The sequence below is a fragment of the Herpailurus yagouaroundi genome, unplaced genomic scaffold, assembly GCF_014898765.1.
Source record: "Herpailurus yagouaroundi ecotype Mexico unplaced genomic scaffold, PumYag 180, whole genome shotgun sequence".
Lineage (NCBI taxonomy): Eukaryota > Metazoa > Chordata > Mammalia > Carnivora > Felidae > Herpailurus > Herpailurus yagouaroundi.
The window spans coordinates 5,349,880-5,368,451 of record NW_024412411.1 but is presented as its reverse complement, the minus strand read 5'-3'; the positions used below and the strand labels follow the sequence as shown (position 1 = coordinate 5,368,451).

Below are 18,572 nucleotides of genomic sequence, written 5' to 3'. Positions count from 1 at the left end.
TTTTATTTTATTTTATTTTATTTTATTTTATTTTATTTTATTTTATTTTATTATTTTTAGAGACAAAGAGAGAGAGAAAGAGAGAGAGAGGGAGAGACAAAGCACACGCAACAGGGGAGAGGGGCAGAGGGGGACAGAGAGAATCTTATGCAGGCTCCATACTCAGCAAGGGGCCCAACAAAGGGCTTGATCCCACGACTCTGGGATCATGACCTGAGCTGATATGAAGATTTGGACGCTCAACTGACTGAGCCACCCAGGGGCCCCAGAACCTGTTTTTTTTTTTTTTTTTAACTAATGATGATTATACTGTGCTTGAATTTTGCCAGGCCTGTTCCTACAGGGTTACACGTTAACCAACAAAGGAAGCTATTTCCAGACAAAGGGGCTGACACGTGAAAAATATTACTAAATGGTACTAAAACCAAGACATTTTGCTTTATTCACTTTCAAAGCCCAGCACAGAACACACACACATACCTTTAGACCGCAATGACAGGAAGAGGGCAAACAGGCCATACCAATCCTCTCAGCAATTCAAACAACACTTGAGGATTTCTACTTGAAGGCCTGTCTTTCTAAGCTTGTGCTTTCAAAACGGGCTGGACTGATCCCAAATACTGAAGTAACAAATATTACTAAATTCTGTCATTTCCTCTACCAAAAAAGTGATTTTACTACTACTTCTGGTTGTGATGAAAGGTCCTATTGACTATTCAAATCCTCAACCAAGTTATGGATGCAGTATTAAATGACTTCACTCCTTTTTCTCTGGCACTTTAACATATGCCAATGCTTTCATCCACCTCCACTAACGTGGCTTATAAATTACTGAGGTGGGGCCATTTTAATAGTATGATTTGTTCACATCTCTAGAGATGGGGTATAAATGAGGCTGGCTGAGCAGACAAACTCTCCTTTGACAACATGTATTAGAATGTATGTAAAGAAAAAGAAATCTTTAAAAAGGTGGCAATATTTTACTGATAGAATACATGGTTAGGGGCCAAACTAATTAATGGCCCTTTGATTTGTTACAAATTGAAACGTAACAAAATGATGGCATTAAAGCCAAAGACAAAATGAAACATTCTCAGAGAAACAGTTAAAGATGAAACACATAGAGTTGAACCAAAAAAAGGTTAAAGGTCACAAATTTGCTAAAAGTTTCTTTCTAAATTGTCAGAAGAGGCTTCCTGAATGCACTCTGAAACCTAAGAAAATCTGTTTACAAAAAGCGTACTGTCGTCTCCTTTTAAAACTGCCACAACAGTGAAGAAAAAACATCAGAGAGCAAGATGCCTTCTCTCTCTGGATTTAAAGTAATTAACGTGTCAATCTTAAATGCACACATAGTGTAATCTCTCAAATTTTCAACAAGACTATTAAATTGCAGAGGATACAAAATAACTGGAAGTAACCCATATTTTAAACAGATGAATAAAGCTAGCTCAGCATGCTTGTGGACTCAGTTCACTTAAGAGTAAAATCAGAGGCTTCCTGAGAAGTGCTCCAAAGTGAGGACTGAACAGGACTAGGGATGAGAATCTGAGATAAAGGGCTGACTTTCCCAAATTTTCCACTGTATACAGTCAGCCTCCAACTTTGTCAAAGTAAATTGGGCTATTCCTAACACCTCTTTATACCATCTATAGGCATTCCTATTGGGCCCAGAGAAGTAATTAAATGTGCGTATGCTTGCATGGGTATGTACGTGTGCACGTGTGTGTGTGTGTGTGCGCGCGTGTGTGTATGTGTGTCTGCAGCTGAGATTTATGAGGAAATCCAGGAGTACGTTTCACCTGGAATCTTCCAACAGACATTGGACCTTAGGGTGTAGGTAGTTAGAGCAAGAAACAGAAAACACGTCAAGGAGAGAGTGACCTCTGAATTCAGACCAAAACTTAGTTCTACCAACCTTCCTGGCATTCTGACCCCCAGACTCTGGACTCTAGTATCCATGTGCCCCTTTCCACATGGCTGACTTCACCTGGAGGTACCCTCTAATTTACTTAGACCTCTTCTCCCTTAATGCACTCTTAGGCCACTTCTGACCAGTTCTGTCTAAGCATTGCTTTTTTCATAGTATAATGACTATAATCAGTAGCATAAAACAGCCTTGGAATTAAAGTGCTATTTTTTTTTTTTTTTTTAAGTAGGGTTCATGTCCAATGTGGGACTTGAACTCATGACCCGAGATCAAGAGTCCCATGCTCCACCAACTGAGCCAGCCAGGCACTCCTGAAGTCCCATGTCTTAGACTAAGATACGTTAGTATCCAAAAATGGAGAGAGGGAACACATCAGGTGTGGGAAGAATAGCACATGGAAAGATGAGTCACAGGCCAGAGACTGCGAGCAAGGCTGCCTACCTGGAGTAAAGAATGGGCCAAAACAGCAATAATAATAAAGCGGTATGGCTGAGAGGGCAATGAGTATGAGCTTATGAAGAAAATGATTAACTGAGGACTGCAAACTAGAAATTTGATCCATTATCAAAAGGGTAGGAATCTAAATAAAAAATTAAAAAAAAAACAACACTAAACTGATACTGAATGAGGGGAAGAAAGGCAAAGATGACACCATATGGAGGAATGATTCTAGATCTGTCAGGAATGAATAAGGGAGCTGTTCATTGAGTCTTTAGATTCATATGGATAAAAGGCAACCTTTTAAAACAAATCCATCACAAACCTTGTTGCTTCCTTAAAAAAAAAAAGTCTGAGGATACAGCTGATAATGTCTTTAAGTGACAGCCAAACCGTGGATATTGATCCATATGATATTCTAATTGGAAGGATGTCCAAATAAAAACAAAGCACTGAAGGTGATCTTCCTTTACAACTGGAAAATTTATGGAACGTCTACCTCGTGAAGTTTAGTCAAGTATGCCAAAGAAATGTTGTGTATTTCTTTCAGAAAAATGCAGACTGAAGCATCTGTTAGTCTTTCTACAGCATATGGAAAGACATTATTTAAATGATGTACTAACTGGCCTGATGTTAAGAGAGCCCCAAAAGCCCCAGATGGGTTGGAAGGACCACATGGTTGGTCTTTCTTTTTGGTTCCTGCATAGTAAGGTGAGGAGACCATTGAAGACTGGCCAAAGGCACTAAAACTTAACTCCATAAACAACTCCCGATGCAAAATGAGTCCCTAAAAGTGGTCTAAGAGAAGAAAGTGATCTAAGAGAAGAAAGCTATGTGCAAAGGTACAGAGGCAAAAAGATATATAAACCCACACATTCAAGTATAGTGTACCAGCAGGTAACAACTCAGTAAAGGGCTTCTGAGTTTAGTAGGAGGATTTCAATTTGTACCCACTGCTTCTCAGTAGTATTTAGAATGACATAAAATAAAACTGTGGCCAAAAAAGAATTTTGCGTTATCACTGTAACTGCTTAAATAAAACAGTGAACTGTAGTACTTATTTATAAAGAAAGAAGGTTAGCAATCCAAGAAGTAGGTTGTATATGAGAAGTAGAGAAGGACAGAAGTTACTTACTTACCTGTGCTACATTTTTGTTCAGAAGATAGACACCATAATCAAATTGTAACTTCTCCCCTCCTTTTAGATATAATGGAAACCTAAAAAAAAAAAAAAAAAAAAAAAAATTAAGCAGGATCAGATCTTTTCCAAAGTTTGAGTAAAACAACCTCCAAGTTATTGACAAAGGTAGAAGTTCCTTGAATAAGGCATAAGTATCTGAAGACTTGAACTAAATTCCTTATAGGTGTTGCAATCTATTACCTTATTATCTTCATAATTAGTCAAATCAGATCAATGGTTGCTTTGTTTAAAAAAACAAAAAACTGAGTAGATCATGCAATAAGGGACTAATATATAAAAAAGTGACCCACTAACCCCAAGGAGTTGAGGCCACTGTGTTTCATATTTACATATCACAAATTTACCATGCCAAAATTAAGATCCTACAAGTTTTTTCCTCTAATACATTGGATCTGACATCTCAGCTTCTACTATATGGGAAAAGAAGATTAAGGGGAAAAAATCAGACTGGAAAGCAATATATAAGATTTCTGCTTCTTGAAAGGTGGCCAGTCAAATCGACAGTACTAATAGAAGTGAAAATTCACCAAAAATTCATTCACACCCACATGGGTGGCTATTTGGGTGTTACTTCTCCAAAGCAATATACTCATGCCACAGAGCTCTCCTAAGACTTTAACCTGACTTACTGAAATAACAAAGGCATGAGATCTGTGGATCTTTATCAAGATGATGAGTTATTTTAGAGAATAAGTTTCCCCATTTCCTTTTTCCTATCCCTGCAAATGAAGAAGAAAAGGTTATATTCTCAAAACTAAGCATACATTTTTTTCCCTCGGAACTAAATACACAAATCCAGATCAATCACGACTTAGGGTCAAGAAGAAAAACTTCACTTTCCTGAGTTTGGCAATATATGATTATTCTCAAAAATAAAATAATCCTACTGAAATGAATGGAAGGTAACAATTAGTGGATATTCTCAATTTCAATTGCCCGAGGAAAGGTACATTCCATAAAGTTTGCTGGATATTGTTTTCTAGAAAATATAAACAAAACAGAATTAAAAAAATCTTTATATTAAATTCTTGAGAGTTGTTGATTACATACAGTTTCTAAAAGGTAAATTTGTTGTGCTATAAAATTATAGGCACTGACAGGGCTCCTGGGTGGCTCAGTCAGTTAAGCGTCTGACTTTGGCTCAGGTCATGATCTCGCGATTCGCGAGTTCAAGCCCCGCCATCGGGCTCTGCTGATAGCTTGGAGCCTGGAGCCTGCTTTGGATTCTGTGTCTCCCTCTCTCTCTCCTCCTCCCCTGCTCATGCTCTGTCTCTCTCTCTCTCTCTCAAAAATAAATAAACATTAAAAAAAATTTAAATTATAGGCACTGGGGAATGAGCAAGGTCATGAACTGTCTTTATTCTCTAGTAAGGGAACACCAAATGCTTCATACATCCATTAAGAACATACAGCTCTGTATTTATTGAAGCAGTAAAAAATAAACTAGGAATGTGGTGTGGCCCTAAATGGAGATACATAAAAATGACAGCAAATTCAGGATAAACAAAAGTGCAACATCAGGCTTTCACAGTGCATCTGGGAACCATCCAAATTTGTATGAGGAAGCTTGCAAAGGAACTACCTAACTGCAAAGACATAACACCATGGGGGCCCTCTGGAAGGAATCTCCTAGAGTTCCAAAGCACTGTACTATGTAGTTGTTATTCTATAAGGCTATCTGCACAGCTCTCCAAGCCTACGTGTATCTCTACTTTCAATTTATAAATACAGAAACTATTTCAAATGTTAGAAGAGGACACTGAAATAAGTATCATTGAAAACCAGGTCTCCAAATCCCTACAAAATGGATCTCACAACATCAACTTTATCACTTCATTGGGACTTCTTTATAGAAAGTCACAAGGTGTGCACGTAACATTAAAACAAATCTGAAGAGTAACTGAAGCCCAAGGTCAAACAGTGCCATTGTAAGACAGATCAAACATGAGGACAGAGTTCACATCTTATATTGCTTTCAAATTCTTAAGAGGTCACTTCAAGTTGAACAGTATAGCAGCTTATAATTACTACACATTCATCTCACTTTGCAAAAGTACATAGATTTATAGATCTATTAAGTAATCTAGAAAAATGAAATCCATTTTAATGGGTAAAACCTATTACCATCAGGACGGAAGATACAAATCAAAGGCATCTTCATTCAATATAGACAGAGAATCACATTAGCAACTGTAGAAGGTTTAGATAAGAATGTGGTCATTCAAGTACAACTAGAAAAATGTCCTTAGCGTCAAAAATAGGATTCATTAAAGGGGGGGTATTACATTAAATAACTGGAGGAAGAACTTTATATTTCCTATTATAAAACTTACAGAAAAGGCAACTAAAATGATCGATATGAAATACATTGCAAATTCAACTGTATTTCCAAGCTGTTCGAAAAATTCACTGACTCTACAAGGTATGTATCAATGAATTAGAAAGCGTAAATAGATTATGTGTGGAGATGATTTGGAGCTCCTGAGTACACAGTAATTTCAGTATGAACAAAGAGCCATGGCATGACTACCAAAAAGCTATTGTGATCCCAGGTTGTATTAAGAGAAACAAAGCAGATTATTAGGAAACGTGCTATTGGCCAATACTGGTTCAGACTGGTTCAGACTATACTGAGAGATCTGTGTTCAGTTCTGGGAGTTAATGTCGGCTTTGTTTGTTTGTTTTTTTTTTTAATATAAGCATGTGGATAAATAATTTGCAACTTTCTTATAGGTTTTGCAACAATCTCATTTGACTATAAAAAGCATGCAGTGAAGTAGAGTGGTCCAGTGTTTTTGTTATTTAAAAGAAAACTGATTTGCCTTGATCATCTACTTAGCGGAAGAGACATGACCTGAGTATTAGGTCTTCAACGATAAATTCAGTATTCTTTCTACTCACCTCTGAGAGCTTCAGAGAAGCAGCACAACCAAGATAATTAAGAGAATGCGAGCTATGGTTCTGAGACAAACGGCTAAAGGAACCAGAGGTGTTCAGTCTGGAGCAGAGAAGTCTCCGAGAAAACAAATGAAGGGCTTTCTGAGAGAAAAAGAGATGTTTTTGTTCTCATGGTTTCAGACGGGGAGAACTGAAGTCAGTGATAACAGTTACAGGAAAACTGACTTCAGCCCAGAGTTAGTCAAAATCCAAAAGATCTTGGGTAGAGGCAGCCAGTTAGGAGCTGGGCAACAAATAACGGACATATACTCGGAGGGCCTAACAGGCTGCATGGTGGCCCCCCAAAAGTATGTCCATATCCAAATCCTGTGAATGTGATTTGGAAAAAGGGCTGCAATTAAGTCAAGGATTCTAAGATGACAACATCCTCAATTATCTGGTCGGGCCCCATAGCCAATAAATGTCTGTACAAGGGACACGCGGAGGAAGAGACACAGAGAAGGTGGTCATGTGAAGATGGAGGCAGAAATTAGTTACACGGCCACAGGCCAAGGAATGCCTGGAGCCACTAGAAGCTGGAAAAGGCAAGGAAAGATTCTCCCCTCGAGCCCTTGAAGGGAGTGTAACCTTGCTGACACCTTACTTTTGCAATTCTGGCCTCCAGACCTATGAGAGAGTAACTTTCTCCTGTTTTAAGCCAGCAGGTCTGGGATAATTTGTCATAGCAGCCCTAGAAACTGACAAGGGAGGACGGATCAAACACTGGGTGACTCATTAGACTGGATGAAATACACCTCCTTCATCTCCAAGATTCTATAATACTGAATATGCAAAAGTAAATACACTTAATATCATCCTTCCTTCAGGGGCTATGAAAATATAATGACAAAGAGTCATCATGATGGGCAATAGCTAAGGCTACAAAGTAGATCTACTGAAGTGCAAGTAAATGGAATGAAAAGAAAAAGATTCACATGTATGGTCTTTATATGTGCTGTGTATGCATGTATACACAAAGAATCTCACAGAATTTAGAAAAAAATTGTGAAAGAAAGTGATTTTGAATCATTCTTTAAAAAGACACATATGTGGGGCGCCTGGGTGGCTCAGTCGGTTAAGTAAGTGTCCAACTTCAGCTCAGGTCATGATCTCATGGTTTGTGGGTTTGAGCCCTGTGTCGGGCTCTGTGCTGACAGCTCAGAGCCTGGAGCCTGCTTTGGAATCTTTGTCTCTCTCTCTCTCTCTGCCCTTCCCTCACTTGTGCTCTGTCTCTGTCTCTCTCTCTCTCTCTCAAAAATAAATAAAAGTAAAAAAAAAAAAAAAAAGATACAACTGTTATAAGCACTACCCTCTACTCCCCAACCTAGAGTCCTTTTATAAAGGACTCCCAATTGGTGATAGTTTCCTGCCTTCACTTTCAAAGTCCCACATCAAATTCTAGTCATGGACATTCCAGCTACTCTGTGAGAATAAACTGCAGGGGAGCAAGAAAGGAAGCATGGAGATCCACTACAGTAAAAATCCAGGCAAAAGAGCGTGCTTTAAATCTCAACTGGGGATGAGGATATGGCTATAGTCAATTCAAATTTTTTACTGTGCATATTAAGATCACTTTTGCTCAATGCATTTGTAGAACATGTGACAATACATACTCAGTATGTTTTGAGGCCATAACTCTACTTCAAACTAACATGCTTTTTCCTGTCCAGATTAGTTTTCTACCATCACTCTTCCCGGTTACTCAGGCTTAGAATGACATTTAATTTTTACCCACCTTCTTTGTCTTTTATACCTGCGATGATTCACCAAGTCAACAAATCATTTTTCCTATGAAACATTCTTATCTCTCCATTCCACTGCCACTCTGGAAAACTCTTTGTTGTTGCGTGCGTTGTAGGATGTTTTAACAGCGTTCCTGTCTACTCACTAGAAGCCGGTATTATTCTTTACCCATTTAAGTACAACCTTATTTTTTCCTTTAAGTTTATTTATTTATTTTTGAGAAAGAGCGAGAGAGGGGAGGGGCAGAGAGAGAAGGAGAGAAAGAAAATCCCAAGCAGGCTCCACACTGTCAGCGCAGAGCCCGACGTGGGGCTCAAACTCACAAACTCTTGTGCTCAAACCCACAAACTGTGAGATTATGACCTGAGCCAAAACCAAGAGTTGAACACTTAACTAACTGAACCACCCAGGTGCCCCATAAGTACAACCTTTTTATCACGTCACTTCTCAGCCCTGCTTCCTAATCATTGTCTTCAATTTCCACTCCTCTCCTCAGCTTTCGGGGCCTAAGTGATCTGACCTGTCTGCCTGACTTATGTGCAGCCTTATTTTGCTCACGTGGTTTTCTCCATCTCATGAGGTTTGGAGAAGGTGAGACCAGCTTGTTGCGGTAATGTAGGTGAACAATCATGGTTGCTTGGACGAAGGCAAGAGTACTAGATATGGCAACAATGAGACTAATTTGGAAGGCTTTTAGGAAATAAAATCATAAAGATTTGGTGATGGCTTGAAGTGAAGAGTGATGGAGAGGGAGGGATCATGCGTTAACTCTTAATGTCTGTTTGGCCGAACCAAATGGAAGGTTGATCACATGGTAGAAGAACTTGAATAAAGAAATGTAACAGAACTGCTGAGCACTACTGGAAGTCCAGAAGTGGTAATTAATCATGAGTTTATAACGGTGCTATCGTGTGACTTTCTCTAGACATCTGCTTGGATGCGGCAAGTACAGAGAAAATGGACGGCAGGGCTGTAAAGATGACAAAAAGCAACAGGGAGCAAGACAAAAGTGTTAACTAAAATAATGGGCCATAATATCTAAACTGGAAAAAAGGAGCCAGGGTCTGAAGGTCGCCAAGAGGAGCGATGAACAAGTGGCTGAACCAATGAGCTGAAGGACAGGAAGTAGTCATCAGAGAGCAAGATGCCTGAATCAGATTTGGGATGTGAACTGAAATGATGACGTGATTTGGAGTGAACCATGGGAGTAAATGAAAACAATGAAATGCAAGAGTTCATTGGTGACAAAGATCAAGAAAATGAGAGAGCCGGGTGTTCGATGGCTCATCCACTTGGGTGTTAAGTGACTTATAATAGCAGTACTTTGAATAAAGAGAGTGTTTCTCTTTCCTGTGTTCTCTGTCTCCTTTGTTTCTCAGTTGCCAAAATAGAAAAGTAAGGGCACTGTAATTGAGAGATGGGTAGGGGACAGAGTGGCGTAGTTGAAGGGCATATGTCTCAAAGGAGAAGTGTTCTTGGATGTTTACTTTACCGACAGAATAGAGAAGTAAGAATCCAGAAAAAGCAATGAGAAGCAAGAACACCCTGACCTCACCTCCTCAATCTGAATACCCAGCATATAAGAAAATGGATAATTACCAGTGAACAGGCTACAGAAAAAGTGGAGTCCTCAGTGAAAATTCAGGTGCAGCAAGAAGTGGGCTGCGCTGTAAGAGCCTGAAGATATGGGAGAGCTTGTTGATTAGACAGATGCATTTCCAGAGGGTGCAGCTGAAGGATCGAGGAAGTAGAGGGCATTTTGAGGATGATGGAGATGACAATAAAAGCTTCTTTTATGTAAGTTCAAATGTCAATTTATTTCTTTGTTTTTTTTTTTTTTAATTTAAAACTTTTTTTTTACTGATAATAAAAGGTTCTGAGGCGTTTTGGTGAGAAGCTGAGTTATTCCGATTTGATGGTTTCTATTTTCTCTGTGAAAGCAGAAATGAGGCAATTTATCAGGAATGAAAGGGAAAATTGGCAACGGGGAAAAAGGAGAGAGGGTTTGCTGTGGTCATGTGGCAGGAGAACCAGGTATCTAGGAGCAGTAGAGCAACTGAGATGGATGAACGTGAATACAAAGTGCTAACCAATCTTCCCAATTGTTTGATTTTTCCCCTAGCAGCTAAGTGGATTAGAGGTAAGAGCGATGAGATAGGGGCATGTGGGATACTGACAAGAGAGAAGCTATGAGTAAGGAGCTACTAAGGTAGAAGAGTAAAGGTAGTGGCCTATCAAGGGCAGGATGGGGGGGGCAGTCTATAAAGGGGTATAATATATGTAGTGACATTTTATTTTTGGGATAGAGAGAGAGGGAGCACGCGTGCATGCACGCCAGTGGGGGAGGGGCAGAGAGACAGGAGGACAGAAGATCCTAAGCAGGCTCCGTGATGACAGCACAGAGCCCGACGTGTGGTTCGAACTCACGAACTGTGAGATCATGACTGAGCTGAGTCAGACACTCAACCGACTGAGCCACCCAGGCACCCCTGTAGCGACTTTTTAAATGATCATAAAATAGATCAAAAATTGGTCCTCATTTTATTATCACTAGGAGCCAATAAAATCTAAACACTGTCAATGATAAATATTCCTCCCATAAAAAAATCTTTTGTTGGTCTAGTTTCTAAACAATTTCTGCAGGGACGGTTTCATTTCAATGTATCTGCAAGTTTCAAATCGGGATATTTTCCTTATTTACACTCTAATAAACATTATATCTATATGGAAGTTAGTTCAGAGAGCTCCCAGTCATACAGTCAGCCCGGCTAAGTGCACTGAGCTACACATTTCCACTCCTACATTTTGAATGGTCTAGAATGTTCTGGGCACAGTTTGTGTCTCCAAACTGTTCCATGTTATGTATTCCTGTGTTTAAACGGTAGTTTCAAAATAAACAATGATGGCAGTGTGTAATTTTTTTCTGCATTATCTTTTTTCCAGTGTAGAGTTTTAGATAAGGTTATTCCGATACAAAAATACTGCATTTGGCCTTAAACAAGATACAGTGATATACAAACCTTTAAAATTGTTCCTTGAAGATGAACACCCCAAAACTGTGTTCAATAAAATAGCAAATATATACATTTTTTTCAATCAAAGACAATTTTCTGCTTTTCTTTTTTTGCCATTATTATTATTTCATTTCATGATCATTACTAAACATAACTTTATCATTTAGAAACAGTATTAAAAATGACCCACTCCAAGTGCCAAAAACACTAGGTACATGCCACTGAGAAATGATTTTTTTTTTTTATATATCTTAATGCATTTTTTTTTTCTGTGAGGAAGAGAGACAGTGAGAGAGAGAGAGAGAGAGAGAGAGAGAGAGAGAGAGAGAGAGAGAATCTTAAGCAGCTCCACACTCAGCATGGAGCCTGACACGGGGGCTCAATCCCACAACCCTGGGATCATAACCTGAGCCGAAATCAAGAGTTGGACGTTCAGCTGCCTGAGCCACCCAGGTATCCCAAGAAATGATTTTAAATTGACATCAGGATAGACAGAGGATACCACCTGCTCTAGACCCAAAGATATGGGCAGTGTGAGACAAGAAACAGTCTCCCATTAAGAAGGCTCTAGGGTAAGTGAAACTTTTAGGAGAGAGTCACTTATTTTACGTGTATCCAGCAGTTGTCTATTCAGTGGTTTATCTTAGTTGCATACACACTAATATGGTAGAGGGGTTGAAGACTTGAGTTTATTACAAGCATTGAAGAGGGGTTTCAGAAAGCAAAGAGGAAATATCTAGGAAGTAAGGACAGTGATAATAAATTAGAGGAGAAGCAGCAAACAGATACTAGAATGTAGAACTCATTCATGGGTAGAAGTGATCAAAGTCTTTATAGGAGAATGAGAAGAGTGATTTTTCCTCCTCCTCCTCTAGGGGGAGAAAAAGGAGAGAGATTATATAATAGGAGATCACATATGCCAGTCAAAAGAGATGACATTTGATATGACAGGTAATAAGATGCCATCACAGGTTTTTAAAGGAGAAATCATGTAATGAAAAGATTTACATCAGATTATTTTCTTTGCCAATATTAAATATAGTTCTTTAGAGCTGTACTAAAAAGAGAATGGAATTTCAGGGAAATAGAATTCCAAATAATTTCAGTAAGAAGGTTAAAAATAATCCCTATTTTTTTTTTACTTGGTAAGCAGCAGGGTTGTGGAAACTGTTAAAGAACTCAATATCAATTTCCTTGCAGAAACCTTCCAGTTTTTCCACACCCTTTTGGTAACTGTTGAAAAACAGTCTACAGGCAAATTTCAGTGAACAGAACAAAATTAAAGGATGGAAACCATGTCTTTTTTAATAGTCAATTTTATAAAATAAAAATTCTGCCAAGTAAATCAAAATCACATTCCACAACATTAACAGCCATCTTGTATTTGCCCAAGTTTAACAGCACCTGTTTCCCACAAAATCTGTAAATGTTAAAAAAAAAAAAAAAAAACCCACAAAATCCTACAATTAAACATGCAAGGTGCATAAACCCACTATACTTGGTAATGCCAGAAGATTTTTCCATCTGGAACATGGATTTGGAAGAAACACCATTCACCATTTTAAATTTCTAAAGACAACTTCCCGAAGTGTGCACATAAGGTAGGTTTGTTGAAATACATCAGTGCACCTAATGGCACGTTCTCTGTAAACCACTTCTTTATCAGCGCTGGGAACATAACAGGTACTCAATGTTTTGTATCAAAATTATTTATTTAATTAGAGTACCTATTTCCAGGTGGGGGGAGGAGGAGGAGAAAATAGAAGGGGGATATAAGGCTCTGGAAGTCAGAGAGGCATCGGCTCAGATTCCCGCTTTGCTACTTAGAGTGTGAATTTAGGCATACTGCTCTGAACCTGTTTCCAAATCTCTAAAATGGGTTTAATAATACCAATCTTCCAGGACTGCTGTGAAAACTGAATTAAAAAATCTAAGAGCCGACACAGTTACTAGGATACAGCGGGCATTCAATTATTATTATTACTGTGCCTTATTTTCTGGCCTCACCTATCTCACACCTTTTTTTTTTTTTAAGCTTATTTATTTATTTTGAGAGAGGAGAGTGAGAGCGGGGGCAAGGCAGAGAGAGAGGGGAAGAGAGAATCCCAAGCAGGCTCTGTGTTGTCAGCAAAGAGCCTGATATGGATCTCACGAACCAGGAGATCATAACCTGAGCCTACATCAAGAGCTGGATGATCAACCAACAAAGTCACCCAGGTGCCCATCCCACACCTATTTCTAAGTCTCACAATGGGAGATACCATATTTTATTCATTTTTCTCCTTCCTGAAATCACAAAATATTCTTATACACTTGGTACTTCCTACTCTGTATCTTAGTTGCTTACACAAAAGTCTTATTTTCTCTATTGGACTATAAATTCCTTGAGGACATAAGTGTTAAGCTCAAAGTCTTAGCCACAGTGAGTATTTGACAAATATCTGTAAATAAATGAATAAAGAATAAATTTAAAAATTAATTAAATATCGGGGTGCCTAGGTGGCACAGTCAGCTAAGTGTCCGACTTGATTTCAGCTCAGGTCATGATCTCACAGTTCATGAGATAGAGCCCACTTGGGATTCTCTCTCCCTCTCTCTGCCCCTCCCTGCTCTCTCTCTCTCTCGCTCTCTCTTTCAAAATAAACAAATAAACATCTTAAAAATTAATTAAATATTGAAAAAATGAGTATCTAAGTGATATACAGCCCTTTAAATTAAAAAAAAAAGATTTTAGGATTCAGAAATATTTTCATCATTCTTTCTTAACCTTAATATACCTAGACAGCCAATTCCTATTTTTAGAAGGTGCTTTGAACTCTGCTCAAAAGAAAAATTCTTTGGTGGGAAGGAAATTTCAAGTTACAGAATGGTGTTTACTGTGGATTAATATGAGCCAGTGCCCTCCAGCACTAGAGTAAAAGAGCCAGTGAGCACAACCAATACAACAGCAATCAATACCGATGCTGATGTTGGACTGGGTTTACTGAGTATATACTGTGCATGAGGTATCCGATTTAGTATATATTATCCATACAATACAATTGTCCTACAGGCATACTGAGGTGTCCACGGTCACACAGTCTTTCTTAACATTCAATGACAACCACCAAATCCCACTCTATTCCACCTCACCCCTGCCCAGAGTTTGGATTAGTTACGTTCGCACAGAACTCTGTGTGCTAACACAGTACCTTTTAATTGTAGCAATTGTAATTGCTTGATTATTCCTGTGACTCTTTCATAAGAATGAAAACTGTGAGGCTGAGTCTTAATACTGTACCCCAGTTCCTAGAGCACAGCATCTGGAATATATTTACTTGTGGAATGGACGGAGAATGAATGTATTGATGGAGTGGTAGACTTACGATTCCAGCCCATGCCTGTTGGACTCCCAATCCTATGCTTTCAATTCTACACCGTTCTCCCCCTCTAGTAATAAACCCATTTTGTAAATCTGTATTATTTTGTAAACTCCATTTACTCAAGACTTCTATAAAATGTGTGGGACTTCTTCATCTCACAAATCAGATGTTCATGAACCAAATTATTACCAAATTCATCAACTGACTGGATAAGCCAGCACCCTGAAAACCGCCAAATCTAGTTTTTACATGACAACATTTTGGGTTTACAGCTAAGTCGAAAAGGCAGAGACTGTTAACACCAATAACTACAGACCTCGTTAAAACCCAAAATGTAACTTCTGAAGTCCTAGTAACAATATTACATACATTTATTACTTTGGGGATTTATATATAAAGAAAAGTAGATAAAAATATGGAAACAAACCCGTAAGTTTTTAAAAATATCCATTTAATTTCACTAAACTGATTTTTTCAATAATTGTGTACATAAACTTGTCAACCACTTAAGTTCTAAAGGTTAATTTTAGATCATTTATCATAAAGCCTAAAAACTTCTACCCGCTTTCTAGATGTCAAAGTTCAAATTACAAACATAAGTTAACTAAAGTCCGTTTTCTAAAATGAATATGAGTTCTAGGAATTCCATATATTTAGAATATATTTGAGAAAGACCTATTTCAATTCTGAAATTGCAAAAGGATTTGCTTCAACTTGTCATCTGACCCAATTTCAGAGCACAAAAAGGCAATTTAGTGGCCCCTAAAAGTCATTATATTTAAGAATGGATTTCACAGGAGGAAGAAACTCCAAGGATCATTGGTGTGACAGCAACCACTGCTAACATCTAGGTTGTCATAATCAATCTGCTTTAATTATCAACAAGTTTTCCCCATTTCTGACCAGTCATTTAGAGCTGACCTCTGACAAGTACTTACAAGTCATTGAAATCTCATTTTATTTTATAGCCTCATATTTGTTATTGGGCTAATCTTTACCTGTTCTACATCACACAACAGCTTAAATATTTGAATGGCCCAGCAATAAATTTCCATGGTCCCCCTGGGTCAGTCAGATGTTAGCTGTTAAGTAAAGCTAAAAGGATCTATGCTTCATAAATTTCCTTCAGGGTCCACATTTGCTCTTACAGGCTGGGCTTTCAAGCCCAAACATCTTTATAGCTACGTGCAGTGATTTATTAACTCCTCCTTGTTTTTATCCAAAAAGATCAATCACATATGTATCAATAAGCTGGTGTGCTGGTGACTGCTTTTTATTGTACATATAACCACCTGCCTTTAATACAAACTCGAGTCTAAAGCTTTTGTAAGCGCTTGCCGGATTTTAACAACTTTCACCTGTTTCTAATTTGGTATAAAACATATGGTTTAGCTCTGCTATTTAGTTCTAAGTCAGCCTTTCCTCTTATGGACCCAACAATATAAAACAAATTCAGAGCATACAAAGCTAAATTTGGAGGATGTTTCTTACACACACACACACACACACACACACACACACACACACACACACGCACGCACGCACGCCCAATTACTTCTGAAGAGCACTTCTGACAAATAACAGGAATAAGTTATTTTACAGTTATGAAATTCTTACATTTCTTTGCAAACAATTAGATATGTCCTACATCACTCTCAAGGGTTCTAAGAATTACATCCAAACTGCAAAAATGATTGTTTAAATCTCAGGAACTCAAAAAAGGTAACAGCCGTATCTAGCTGCCTGTGAGGTCAGGGAAGAAAGTTCCTATCTTTACATTCCAGGAATCCACATCTGGCCAGGTGAAAGCAAGATTTTTCCTCCTTCCCTTATCCTTCTGTAAATTAGACCAAAAGTTTAAGAGGCAGGGTGCCAGCAGAGAGAGAACTACCACCTAACCCAGCACAGTAAAGTCCATGCTGAAATTAAGAGTGTCTGGGTGATAGGGCAGGGAGGAGTAAATCCTCGGGAAAAAATGACTAATAGAAATGTCTAGGAAAGGCAGCGAAGTCAACACAGCCTCCCACAGCTCTACCAGACTTCTTTCCTACACACATTTACTTTTCCAGTCACGGTGGGGCCTGACAGCCCTGGTCACAGCTGGCATTTAATCTCCCATTCAAATTCCTCTCATCCTTTGAGGCCCAATGCAAAACCTCTATCTACCCACGGCCTTCCCGAGTCCCGGATCAGAACTGATGGTGCTTCCGTAAGACGTATCGGTATTTATCCACAATTTGGGAGCTTTGTTTTCTAATCACATGTTTACATGCCTCTCTCTCGTACAATGACCTAGCAGGCATTGAATAAATGTTCACTGAATTGTATTAAATTGGTTGACAAATAAAAATGTTTTGTATAAATGAAGCACACAAAAATTAGTTTATTTTTATCTAAATAATATTTGTACATGGTTTAAAAAGTCGAATTGCTCTACAAACCTGATAGTAAAAACATCATTTGACATGCTTATTAGCTAACACCTTCACTCTACATCAATTCCTAGACCCAGAGCCAGTTACTCTCAACACTTTAAGCTGCTTTTTCCCCTTGTTATTTACCCAAAATACATGTAGTTAATAACTTATATTCTTGTCTCTTGATTCTATGGTTTAAAGAATAATCTACTGACAACCTACTGGGGAAAATGAGGGTTTAGCTCTTTTACATGTTGCTTCCCCATCTTGTCCCCAAACACCACACTTCTCCTTCCTTCCATTCTCTCAACAGGGTCAACACCACAATTTTTGGTTAAATCAATATGCAACATAATGGCATCATAACCACGGAATTGTTATTTTGAGCTAAAGCAAACAATGTATAATATTTATATCTTCCTTCTTTTAAACTTGGCTTTTCCTGGAGTTAATAACCATCCAGTTTGTTCATCTGTTAAATTTATTGATGTATACCTCTCATGAATTCATTCCCGGATTCCCTGCAAGCAAGGAAAACTCCCTCTCAATATAGTTAAATATATCAGATACTCTATTCGTTTCAACTCTTTCTTGGAGTCCTTCATCTTTCTGCTCACTAGGCCAGTTGAAAAGCTGACCTGCAATTTCCCTTCACCATCATCCTGAGATCCCTTTGTTTCTCTGCTGTGTTGGATCCCTCCGCTTCCTTGAATGACGAGTTCCTTTTACTTGGTTTATTCCCTTGTACTAATACAGCACGTCTTCCAGGAGCTCCCTAGGAAAGGTGTGTAGGGAGATTTTTTTAAAGGACTTTGAAGTCTGTAAAGTCTTTTTTCTAGTCTTACATTTGATTGATAGTTTGACAGATATACACATCTAAATTATAGGAAAAATTTCCCCACAGTATCTTGAGGGCACTCTTGCACTGTTTTGTAGTTTTCAGTGCTGCCTTTGAGCAGTCAGACATTATAATTCCTATTCCTTTGTATGTATTTATCCCCTTTTGCAAGCTTTCAGAATCTTCACTTTACCTCCAGCATCTCAACATATCACAGGGTTGGACACTCAGTGCACTCCTTCAATCTGAAATCAAGCCTTTCAATTATTGGAATTTTTCTCACATTGTTTCTTGGATAATTTTCTACACTCTGTTCTCTCTGTTCCCTTTCCGTACACACCTCTCTAACCTCCTTCCTCTCAGAAGAAACATATTTCTCAGTCTCTTGTGGAGGCTGGAGAATGTGAAAGTTTTTATAGGAGGAAAGAGTGCTCATTTTCCTAATGGTTGAGTAATGACTGACACTCCAACAACCATCTTGTACAATGAAGGCCACACCCTAGGAATGGCAGAGCAGAGAGCTTAAAGGAGCCTGGATTTTCTGACTTTTATGGAACTGCCATTCCAGCCCTGGATTACCGATCCCTGGATTTTTATGTGTGTTAATAAAATTTTATATGTTTAGAGTCATTGTTAATTTGAGGTTTCCATTACATACAGACAAACCCCAAACTGTTACTATTTCCCCAGAT

General features: G+C 38.4%; 1 protein-coding gene across 3 annotated transcripts in view; it reads right to left on the bottom strand.

Annotated features, from left to right (window-relative positions):
- Positions 1-18,572, bottom strand: part of UVRAG (UV radiation resistance associated) — a 301,824-nt gene that overhangs the window by 81,745 nt on the left and 201,507 nt on the right. For all 3 annotated transcript variants that reach the window (XM_040489399.1, XM_040489400.1, XM_040489398.1), the window contains exon 13: positions 3,508-3,586. In XM_040489399.1, the coding sequence (XP_040345333.1) occupies positions 3,508-3,586 (79 nt within the window). The remainder of the gene's footprint in view (positions 1-3,507; positions 3,587-18,572) is intronic.